A 12,113-nucleotide genomic window follows, 5' to 3' on the forward strand; every position below is an offset into this window, starting at 1 on the left:
GTTATTATTATTTTTTTTGGTGCAGCTCTTTCAGTACATATTTTTTCTTTGCACCTATATGTATGTGTGTGTGTTTACTTATAAATTATATACAAGTAGTACTATCAGCCTATATGTTGAATACTAATAAACTTGAACTTCATAAATTATAAATATCAATAAAAGTGTGAATATATTCTTCTACCCCCTGTATGGATATCTTGTAGGCTTACTTTGCAGACTGTGAACAGGGACCTGTTCTTGACCAAGGTGTTCCACATTTACCACATCCTTGAGTGAAAGTGTTTAATCAAAATCCTACTTACTATTGGAGTTCACTTCTAGTTCTAGTTACTATTGGGTTGGCCAAAAAGTTCATTTTTTTCCCAATAAGATGGCTCTAGTAGGGTTTAGTTGTCTTTAACTTCATTCAAAACAGTTTTGTTAGATTGTATTGTGACAGCTGTCAATCAGCATAAATTAAAAAAATCAAAAATTGCTGAAGTGTAGCCACTTTAATATTTTAGATGGAGGAAAATAAGCAATATTTTTGGCATATTATGCTTTATTATTTCAAGAAAGGTAAAAAGGCAACTGAAATGCAAAAAGAAGATTCGTGCAGTGAATGGAGAAGGTGCTGTGACTCATTGAACATGTCAAAGGTGGTTTGTGAAGTTTTGTGCTGGAGATTTATCACTGGACAAAACTCCACAGTCAGGTAGACCAGTTGAAGTTGATAGCGATCAAATTGAGACATTAATTGAGAACAATCAACATTATACCATGAGGGAGATAGCCAACATACTCAAAATATCCAAGTCAATGAAGTTATTGGTGAAAGTGAAAAAAATGTGACTTTTATTTTACAGAAAAAACTAAATGGACTTTTTAGCCAACCTAATATTTCCTGCTTTCAGTGCAAGCTGTTAAGGGCAGGGACTGTTTGGATATTTGATTAGAACAAGTGGAGGAAGATGAGGACATGGCTGTAATTAAATGTAAATGCGGTCTTCTAATTTATCAAGATCCAGGAATCAAGAGTTCTTGTATCCAGGGAATGCTCAGATTACTCACTATATATTCAACCACTCAATCCCTTTCCAGAGCTTTGATGAGAAAGCAAGATAGCATGGAGGAGTGATTCTCAATGTTCTCAATTGAGGATGTGCATCTATATTATCTGTAGAAATTACTAAATGCAGATTCTAAGTTCTTACTGCTAGAGAGACTGTTTCTATATATTTGGAGTTGGATCTAGGAATCCACATTTTTATCAGGCTCCCCAGCTGCCATTGACCTTACCTTAAGAACCATAAAACTTAAATTATATCTGCCATCTAACAGGTGGATAAACTTAGCCATCTTATCTTGCACATGTTGAATTTCTTCAGCTATAGAATGGGAAAGGTAATAAAGTTCACTGGCAAAATTGTTTTGAGAATTAAATATGTGATAATTTTGTCAATGGACTTGATGAAATGTAAAACATTAACATATGCAGATGTATTCTTGCTCTGGTCAGGTAGCTCAGTTGATTAGAGTGTCATCCTGATGCAGCAAGGTGTAGGTTCCTTCCTGGGTCAGGGCACACACAGGAACCAACCAGTGACTGCATCAATGGGTAGAACAAATCAATGTCTCTCTCTCTCTCTCAAATCAATAAATAAAAATTAAAAATATGTATTCTTTATACTAAGATAGTCTATGTTGTTGATTGTATTTTAATTTAGTGAAGACATGCTTCTGAGCCTTTCTGTCCTATTTGCTTGGTTCCCAATGTGAGGGACCATGGTTTATACAGGGCCCAGCAGAGGTAACACTTGCTTGAGTGTGGTTGGTAGGATAATAATATGGAAGTAATAACTTATAGTTTCAATTTGAACATTTCAACTAAAATGTCATATGGTGTGCTTGTGTGTGATATTGTTATGTTATGGAATTACATGCTAATGATTTTGTAATAAAAGATTTTGTAATAAAAGGAGATGCTATTTGTGCCAGACCTGGCATTTCTACCCATTAATGGATATAGGAGGGAGTAAGGATTTAGAACACTGACTTTATGTTTAGGCAAACATAAACTCTGACCCTAGCTCCTACGTGATCCTGCACTAATTTCTTAACTTTTCCTTTTTTATTATTTAAGTAGTCATAGTAATAGATCCTATCTGTAGAAAACTTTATGATTATTAAGTTAATAGCATAACCAACATTTATGAATACTTGCAACATGTCAGGTATTATTCAAAGTGCTTGTTATATAATAATTAATTTATTTACAACAAACCTATGATTTTGAATAAAGGTCCTATGAGGTACATGTTTTACAAATGAGAAAATTAAAGTACAGGGAGCTGACCTGGTGGTGCTGGGACTCAAACCTCTGTCTGTGTCTCTAGAACCATCCTCCTTCCACTTTGCAACACTGCCTCTGATAAGGTGGAAGCTTGAGAGTCACTTAGTACACCTGAAGGCACACAGTAAATCCTCAAAGATGTGCCATATTATTATCATTATTTGATTGCCTTACAGCTTCTTTTAGAATGCTTTGTTCAAGGTAGTTGTTTAATAAATTTATGTTGATTTGATTTGGAAAGAACTCTGTTGTATCCTCTTGGGTTTCTAGGAGAGATATTCAATGAGAGAGCCTCTTATTTTTCAGGCTAATATGATCTGTGTGGCTGCTTTTAGATTAAGTTACTGTCTTTTATTTACAGAAGATTAAATGAATACATGCACATCTAGGAACTTCAAAATCCTCCTTGCTAAAAACTGCTTAGAAAATTGTCTTTGTAATGCAAGGAAAAGACTTCATTGGGCCAACTTCTAAAATAACTGGATTTCACTAAATGGTGCTTTTAGTATTTTTCAAAATGTGTATTTAGAACTTTCCTGGGTTTTTTTTTTGTTTGTTTGTTTTCATTAGCTCGAACACTCTCTGATCCACCATATATGGTGATTCTGACTTAGTGATCTATGGATTTTTCTTTTTCTACTGTTGTCAGGATCAGTTTATTTATTTGTTCATAAATATGGCATTTTACCTGAAGAATACAGGTTGGAATCATGGGGTAAATTAAACTTAGATCAGGAAAATTGGTGTGGTTTCATGTCTTATCTCTTTTCTTTTTTCTTTGTAGTTATTTAAATAGTGACATAAGACTATCCCATGAAACTATTCTCAAACTCTGAACCCCAAGGTAGTATTGACAAAAGTGAAAAATGTCCCCCAAGTTCAACTGACACTCTCTTTCTACCCCACTCTCAGACATTCTAATTCTATGGGCTAATGTGTAAGAAAAGTAAGATGGCTTAATTAATAGGCTGAAGTCTTCTGAATTTAGCCCTTGTTAGATAACTAGAGGAAATATTCTGGGAATCAAAGGCTCTTGCTTTAGTTAACCATCTGCCTGCAAGCATTTTGTTGCTGTCAGGATGGTAAATGACAGGTGAGTCAGCACGGTGCAAAGCCTTTGTGGAAGAAGCTATGGCCAGATTCCTCTTAGCCCTGTGAGTGACCTCATTGTTCATTCCATTACTAGTTGACCATGACCACAGACAGTTTTTAGACAGTCTTCAACCTTATTCTTCCATTAGTCTGGTTTTAGTCATTAAGTAGGGAATAACTATTTGACTAAATAGGACAGGCTGGCTTTAGTGTTCCTTGAGCACTCAGAGTCTGGTATGATTAAGATTCTGAGGCATACCAAATGGAAGGAACTTGGCCAAGGTGATATGTTCATCCTAGTAGTAAAATCTGAATTTTCTGCATGAAAGTTTAAAAAAGTAGCAATAATCAAGCTGAAGGAAAATTACCATTATAATATTTATAACAGAAGTAAATATATTAGTCAAGGCACACTGTTGTCACCAACATACTGAAATCTCAGTGGCTTTATATTGCAAGGATTTATCTATCACTTGATTGACAGTCCAGTATGGGAAGTAGGGGTGTGGGTAGCTCTGTTCCATAGAGTTATTTAGGGATTCAAGCACTTTCTATTTAGTTTCTTTGCCATCTCCTGGGAAATTAAAATCTTGCAATGAATCTTCTGCATCCAGCCTGCAGACAACAGAAGATCATGTGGTAGAATGAAGAATGCAAGCAGGATTTTTAGAAATTGGATGTAGAACTAGTTACATAAGTTTTACTCATAATCCTTTAACCAACTCAGTCTTATGGAGGCTGGGAGGTGCTCTCTAGTTATATGCCAAGGAAGAAAAATAAATGGGCTTTGGGTGAGGATTTATTTGTGGAGTTTAGTTGTCTTTTTTTTCTATAGGAATATTTCTTTGGTAGGGTAAGAGACATAGATAGTCATATTGCTCCCTGGAAAATTGTGTTTAACTTTCCATGTTTTAGACTTTTGATCTTGTGTTTGTTTTTGGTTGCTGGTGGTGGTACTTTGTTGTTGTTGCTGTTTTCAGTTGTAATTAGGTTTAGACATTTTGTCTCAGACTCCTTCCATGCCAGCCTGAGTGTTGACTCTTGGTAGGCACACCATCCCCTCCCACCTGGATGTTGGCAGTGGGGAGGCAGAATCAGTGCTGCTGTGCTGCATCTCACACCTTCCTGCTATTCAGCTGCTGCCTTTTTAGCCCAACACTCAGGAAAACGGAAGGTTTTCCAGTGTCTGCACCAGACCTGAGAGAAGGGGGTGCATTTTCATATTCTATAAATTAATACTTTCTTTGTAGAAACTCATCAGTAGATTTATAACTGTAACACATGGTTGTGTATTTGACTTTACTTTTTATTTTCTGGTTCTGTGGATTGAACTAGCCTGACCACTTCCTTAGTAATCTTTAAACAAAGATGCACTACTTTTCCCCAAATTTAATTGCATTTAATTCAATTCCATTAAGCACTTACAGAAAGTCTTTTACTGAGATAGGTAGGACCTATAGAAGAATAAGCCACCACCTGTGCCCTCAAGGAGCTGGCGGACTAAGGGAGGAGACACTTTAGGATATGAACCATCTGCTTTGTTTATGTAATAGCATTAAACAATTTACAAGCTTGAAAATAGGGGTTAAAAAAACAATATTATGGGAATATAAAAATACATTATTTTGTCCTGTAAAGGTTTTGAATGGTTTTTAAAGAGGAAAACATTGGAGTTAGAAGTTGAAAAATGAAAATGACCTTACTAGGCAGAAAAGAAAAGGGGAGGAATAGCTGTAGCTTCTGCATAGAGGGTACTTTGTAAAGGAGGTCACGAATGTGTTCAGGCAAAGAGGGGCACTTACGTCCTGAGTTCATACTGATGAAATGCCAAGGGAGAAAGAGGGGGATGGTGTGAGGTTGGGAGCGTAAGTTGGAACCATATTTGTGAAGGGTCTAAAGGACCATAATTTGGAATTAAGGTCTTTTCAGTGTGAGACATGAGGAATAGCAAACATTACTTTAATAGGAAAGTAATAAAATCAGACTTTCATTTTAGGAAAACAAGTCTAGCAAAAGAATTGACAATAGATTAGAGAATTTTAAATTCTAATATTGAGTTTGTGTATGTAGAGAAATTTGTTTTTCTTTCAAAAGCATAACAACTCTTATAAATAAAGCACAGAACTGATACAATGGATATTATCATTGCTTTTTTCTTTCACACACTTTTTTGTAAGAGCCACAAATATAGTTCTGAAATAACATGAAATCATGTTTTAGCCAAGCAAAAATGTGCTATATACTTCCAGCTTCTGATGATGACAGAATAGCTTGTATCAGACTAGCCTTTACCAAGAGTAATTATACATTCTTGACTATGAAAGAACAATAGAAACTGTTTTGGCCACTAGAGAGCAACTAAAAGCAGGGTGAAACTAAAGAGGATTCAGCCGTTGAAAGAAGGAAACCACATGGGTAAGATCACCACTTAAATGGCTTTGACTGCCTAGGGCCCTCCCTATCCCACATGACAACTGGCTGGTAGGGCTCAGAGAGAAAGCAGTGGTTTTACTGACATAGCAATAATAGGACTGAATTCTGGGTTGGCAAAACAATTAGGAATTCATCTGAGTATTTCAGAAGGGAGAAAGTCACAGAGTGGGGGTGATGCAGACCCCAGCTTGTGGGGTCCTCAACATTGTGGATGAGACATGAGACATTCAAACAGACTACTGAGTCCTATGGAGGAAAAGGGTGAGCATGGCTTTTCTCTCAAGGGGAGCAAAAGCTGAGGCTCTTGCCAGCCCTGGCCTTTATTAGGCTCCTTGGCCCATTACATGATGGTCCTCATTTACTATGCACAGGTTGTCTTTAGGTGGTTACCTTTTACAGAAAACAAAGGAGACGATGCCACTAATCACATCACAAAAGAGGGATATTTGTAGATGCAAAGGGAAAAGTGGTTGACCTGGTTACACTCATCCTTGGAAGCTTCAGCATGGATTTTTAGGAAGTTACTTTGCAGTAAACGTTTGCTGCCTCAATTCAGGGTGAGGGAGTTTTAGCAAAAGCAAGCCTCAAAGTGGCCTAGGTACATTGCAGGCCTGATTCCCCATGGGAGAACCTATCTGTGGGTATGGGTCCTGTGCATCTCTAAGTGGGAGCTGGGCCCATGCCACGCAGAACAGTCTCCTACATGGGGGAGCACCCAAATATATATTGGAAATGAATATAGGTGGTCCTCAAATAATGTCATTTTATTCCCATCATTTTGTTGTAATGTAGTGAGAAAAAAAGACTCAGTTCCTGGCCTGGGCCACAATTTATGTGGAATTTTCACATTCTTCCCATGTCTGCATGGGTCCCTAGGGGACTCTGGTTTCCTCTCATATCCCAGAGATGTGCTCATTAGGTGATTTGGTGTGTCTACATGTCCCAGTCTGAGTGTGTGTGGGCGTATGTGAGTTCACACACTCCCTGTAATGGAGAAGTTTCCTGTCTAGAGTGAGTCCTCGCCTTGAGCCTCAACTGCTGGGGGAGTTTCCAGACACCTGCCACCTTGAACTGGAATATGTTGATTGGCGAGAATTATTATACTTGCTTTTATTAATTTTTCTTGAATGTGTATATATATATGCATATATACACATATATAGCTTGCATTTATTGCAATGTTTAATATTAGAAGTGTTTATGTGTTTATTTAAAAGTTTGGTAATGTTTTTCTGATCAGAAATATGCTGTGGAAACTTAACTTTTATTTATATTAATTTTCCCATAGTAAAACTGGTTTTACTGTACATACTTTCATTTAATAGCCACAGTTTCCAGCAACTTATCAATGATGTTAAGTGAGGATGTACTGTTCCTCTTTGGTCCTCAACTCAGCCTTGAACTGTCGTTGTATGTGAAAAGACTCCAAGGAACCCAGGAAGAAAAGAAAAGCTAGAAGGCTGAAAAATAGCAACACAGGGTCTCACTATAGGAATATAACACATAGAATCATATTCTTCTCAAGTTAGAGGGAATTGGCAAATGTGTTGGGTTTGTCCACTGAAAACCCAGAAGATCCATGCTTTGGGAGTAAAGACCACATCATAGGACTAAGGTAAAAACTAAAACAGACCCATCTTAACAAAGCCTATAACTAAGCTTCCATACTATATGGCAGTAATTTAACTGTCTACTAGAACAAACTTCAATACAGTTTGAAGGAAGATAATTGCATCTAAAGCCTTTACAACATGTTCACAATGCTCATATGCCACCAGTAATTACTAGACTTGCAAAAAACAAGACAATGTGACTCAGAGTCATGTGAAAAATCAGTCAATATAAACAGATTCATAGTTGACCTAGACATTGTAATTGGCAGGCAGGGACGTTAAAATCACTACGTGAAATCTATTCAAGCATTTACATGAAAAGATGGATATAGAGAGTGAGGAGATGGGAAATGATGGGAAATTTCAGGAGCAATATGAAAACTATGAGAAAAAGAACCAAATGACAAGTTCAAGTATTGAAAAAATAAAGTGTCTGAAATTTAAAAAATTGGGTAGAACTTACAGCAGATTTAACATAATTCAGTAATAAAAAGACAATGAAAGGTAGCAAAAGACATGGACAAACACTTGCAAAAAGAATATATATGAATGGCCAGTATTCCCTGGGGAAAGATACTTAACATCATTAATTATAAGGAAAATGCAAATAGAAATCATGAGATACCCCTTTAAATTCACTGTAATTGCCAAAATTAAAAGGCTGACAAGACCAAAAGTTTGCCAAAATTTGAATTCTTATACATTTGTTGGGGGTATATGTAAATTGCTATAGTTACTTGGGAAAACTGTATGTTACTTTTTTATAAAGTAAAACATATACTCAGCAATTTTACCCATGGATATTTGTTTGATGGACATAAAAAATATAAACACAAAATGACTTGAACAAATGTGAAGATCTATTCATAATAGTTGAAATTATAAATATTCCAATGTCTACTCACAGATGAAAAGATAACAAAATTATGATATATTCCACAATGGAATATTACTCAGGAATGTAAAAGAATCAAGTACTAATATGTGCAACAACACAGATGAATCTAAAAAAATGCTGAGTGAAGGTGAGCTCCTCCTTCCCCTTCTCTTACATGAAGTTTTAAGTTATCCCTGGTAATTGAAATCAGAATACAGGGGCTCGCTGGGTGCTGGGATGGGAAATTGAATGGAAAGGGCACAAGAGAGCTTTCTGGGATGATGGAAACATTTTGTGTCTTTATTGACATCATGGTTACTTGACCACATACTTTGTTAAAACTCATCGAAACTGCAACATCTGTGAATATGATTGTATGTACATTATGACTCATGAAGAGAACTGGTGGGAATTAAAAATTAATGCAGGATATTGGTCCAATGTGTCACATATGGGAATCGAGGTAAAACTGCTTGGATTCAATTCCTGAAGGCAGCAAATTATAATGGAAGAGAGCATGGTTGCTCCATCAGACAAACATGAAATTTTGAATCACATTGCAAATATTTTGTGCATATAGCACAAAACTTCTTCTTACTAACTTCTTCTAAGCTCCTATAAAATGGAGATAATAAAGTTAGTATTTACCTTATAAGGAAGTCATCATTATAGTACCTGGCACAGAGATGCACTCAACACATTAAAGCTATAGTCATTATTATTAAATATCTCTACAGCTAGACTTTTGGTAGTAGAGAATGCTGGTATAACTGTGAAGATTTTGAGAATTAGATATCTACAAACTGCATTGGGCTGCCATCTAAATAAGGTAGACAATATTTGATAGCATATGATTAAGTATACTAGGGAATCTTATTCCATTTTAAACTGAGTACTCATTATCTCTTTACCACGAACATATGTTCATTTTAAAATACTTAAAGTTCTTGTAAAAATAATTCAACATAGAGAAAGTAAGGCCTATTTTTCTCCTAATAGTCTCACCCTCTGTTTTCTATCCCATACTCACTTTTTACATTTCGATATGTATCTTTCGAATACCTCTATATGTATATACATGTAAATGTATATACAAGGGGGGCCCCAAAGCCCGCATATTTTCATTAAGAAATTGTGTATTTATTCTTACATGTTTAAACTTCAGTCACCCTCAGAGTACTCTCTGTTTCAATAGGTTTTTTTGAGACATTTTTCCACTGCTCAGAACAGCTTTTGAATTTGTTGATTTTGACGCCTTTTAGTGCTTCTGCCATTTTTTGTTTCATCTCTTCCACATTGGCAAAACTTTTCCCTTTGGGGACTTCTTTTATATGAAGAAACAAAGAAAAGTCACTTGGGGTGTGATGGGGTGAATAGGAAGAGTGGGCATGGGGGTCATGCTGGGTTGGTCAAAAAGTGCTGAACACTCAGCATGGTGTAGGCAGGTGCCCTGAAAATCACCTATCATGAAATGGGCAAACATGTTGAAAGAGTCTTCAGAAAAGCTCACTGAAGCTGAATGCAGCCTCTCACAACAACCCACCTGGTACACTGATACAGATGGGTTCCTAGAACCCATCTGTACCTAGTAGGGAGAAGCCTGTACTGCAAGGGGTCTGCCCTCCAGAAGATAATTCTGTTTTTTTAGATTCCCCCTGATATATACGTATAAGTGTGTGTATAACTTTGTAAACAAAATTGGGACTAAACTATATATACTCTTTTAAGTGGCATTTCACTTAGAAATCATGTCCTGATTTATGTGCATATGGCATTGTAGCCCTTCGCCTGTGCATTTACCCCCAATCCAGTTTATAAAATTTTCATTTCCAATGGCATTTGGTTTCTGTTTTGAAAAGATGATTCTCACTGTGAAGGAGACATGTGAAGGGGACCTGGATGGGTGGCCAGACTGCTGATGAGACCTGAGGTGGGTGAAGGGCAGAAAGCCTGCTCATTTAGCAGGGTTAGAGCAGTGGCGGCCATAGATCTGATTCAGTCCCTGTGAAGTGAGTAAGGGTGGTTTTAGGGGTGTTTATTACACCTAAGCTAGCCTTGCCCATCACCCAGGGCCCTGTTAGATACCCTGTAGAAATAATTGTCTTTGTGTCATACTACTGGGAGCAGAAGGAGGAACTCAGAGGTCTAGTTCTTACTTTGATTGGCTTTCATTCTACTGTCTCAGTTTGGAGGTGCGTACAAATGCTCCAGAGTGCCTTTCTCACCTTCTTCTGGGGTGTTTCTGGCTGCAGCCTGTGGTATTATGGAGGCACACTTACCAGCTTGGAGATAGACTTGTTAGCATTTCTTCCCAACCTTGTATTCAGTGACATGAAGTTGATAGTTTAAACAAACATGATGGGAATAGTCACACAATTGAAATTGTAAAATGCTACAATTAAGGGGCTCCCACCCCAAAATGATCTGTTTTTTTTTTTTTTTTGAAATTTACCACACACACACGCATATGTGGGGGCGGAGGAGGGGAGAACATAGCATTTGAGGGATTGGACACCATGGGTTTTCTTCCCATGGGCTTGTGTGATTTCCAGTAGGAACAAACAGAGCTCCTTTTCTCTTCTTATCTCAAATTTTGTATTTATTTTTAAAAAGTAAAAAAAATAAAGTAACTTTTTCCTCTCTCCCCCAGTGGATGGCTGTATTCACAGAGCAGCCGGCCCTTGTTTGCTGGCTGAGTGTCGTAACCTGAATGGCTGTGAAACTGGACAGGCGAAAATCACATGTGGCTACGACCTGCCTGCAAAATGTAAGTGCAACCCTTCTGACCAGTTTCAGTACCTGATATTCAGTCTTACCTTGTTTTATGTCTCGGGTGTGTAACTAGGTAAGAAGATGGTAGTGTGTTACTTATTTAAATGTGCGTAAGATTTTGTACCTGGTAATAAAATGTGTTTTCTAAATATCTATATGTATGCCATTTAAGTGTAGGTATTTTTTTTGTTCAGATTTTCAAGAGTGTCTCTGAAACAGAAAAACAAAAATATGAGCAAAAACCAGAATATTTAAGTGTCAAGGAATGGCAGCTTCTGGAAATGATGCCAATTTCTTATTCCTTGTTCAGGTTTCTTGATTGTGGATGTGTTTAGAGCAAAGGAGATCAAAGTGATGTATTGTGTTTTCAGCTGCCATGTAAAGGCTGATTGGCAATTACAGCCAAGGCATCTGTCACACTTTGCTTTCGGGAAAAGCCAATGGAATGTGGTTGTCAGTGTGAGAACGCATTTGCTCTTTGAATGTAGAATGGTCAAAATTTCCATTATATTTGAATAGAGAGAAGTATTACATTTGATTGCCTTTGCTGTTTAGTCATTTAGCCAACTGGGTAGGGTAGGCTGGAATAAGAACATGAAGAAGAAAACTGGTTACAGGCACACATTATTATTTTTTTAAATCACATAATCTTCACAGCCAGGGGCTAGAGGTAACTGTGCAGGATTTCATTACACAGTTGAGGTGTGCATTGATCTGGCAATTGAGACACCAATTAATTTTTTATTCCATGTACCTGCTTCTTATGATACTCCCTGCATCTGGGAATACATTTTATGTAAAAATGAAGCTGGCTTTAGTTTTTGTGTTAGCAGTGGTGAAGGCATGACTGAAAAATTATAACTCTGTCTATCTGTAGGATACTCTTGGTGTCTGTATAGACAGGTTGTGAAAGAATGAACTTCCCATGGATATGTGTGAATAGAAAGAGAATATCTTGTATTTTAAAGATTACTTTAAAATATGTTTAAAT

At 37.0% G+C, this 12,113-nt stretch overlaps 1 protein-coding gene across 1 annotated transcript in view; it reads left to right on the plus strand.

The window, feature by feature from the left end:
* Nucleotides 1-12,113, plus strand: part of MACROD2 (mono-ADP ribosylhydrolase 2) — a 2,133,612-nt gene that overhangs the window by 711,996 nt on the left and 1,409,503 nt on the right. Inside the window, exon 5 of the mRNA XM_045832893.1 lies at nucleotides 11,001-11,117. Within this exon, the coding sequence (XP_045688849.1) occupies nucleotides 11,001-11,117 (117 nt within the window). The remainder of the gene's footprint in view (nucleotides 1-11,000; nucleotides 11,118-12,113) is intronic.

Source organism: Phyllostomus hastatus, unplaced genomic scaffold (assembly GCF_019186645.2).
Source record: "Phyllostomus hastatus isolate PE091 unplaced genomic scaffold, TTU_PhHast_1.1 phas_contig_17, whole genome shotgun sequence".
Classification (NCBI taxonomy): domain Eukaryota; kingdom Metazoa; phylum Chordata; class Mammalia; order Chiroptera; family Phyllostomidae; genus Phyllostomus; species Phyllostomus hastatus.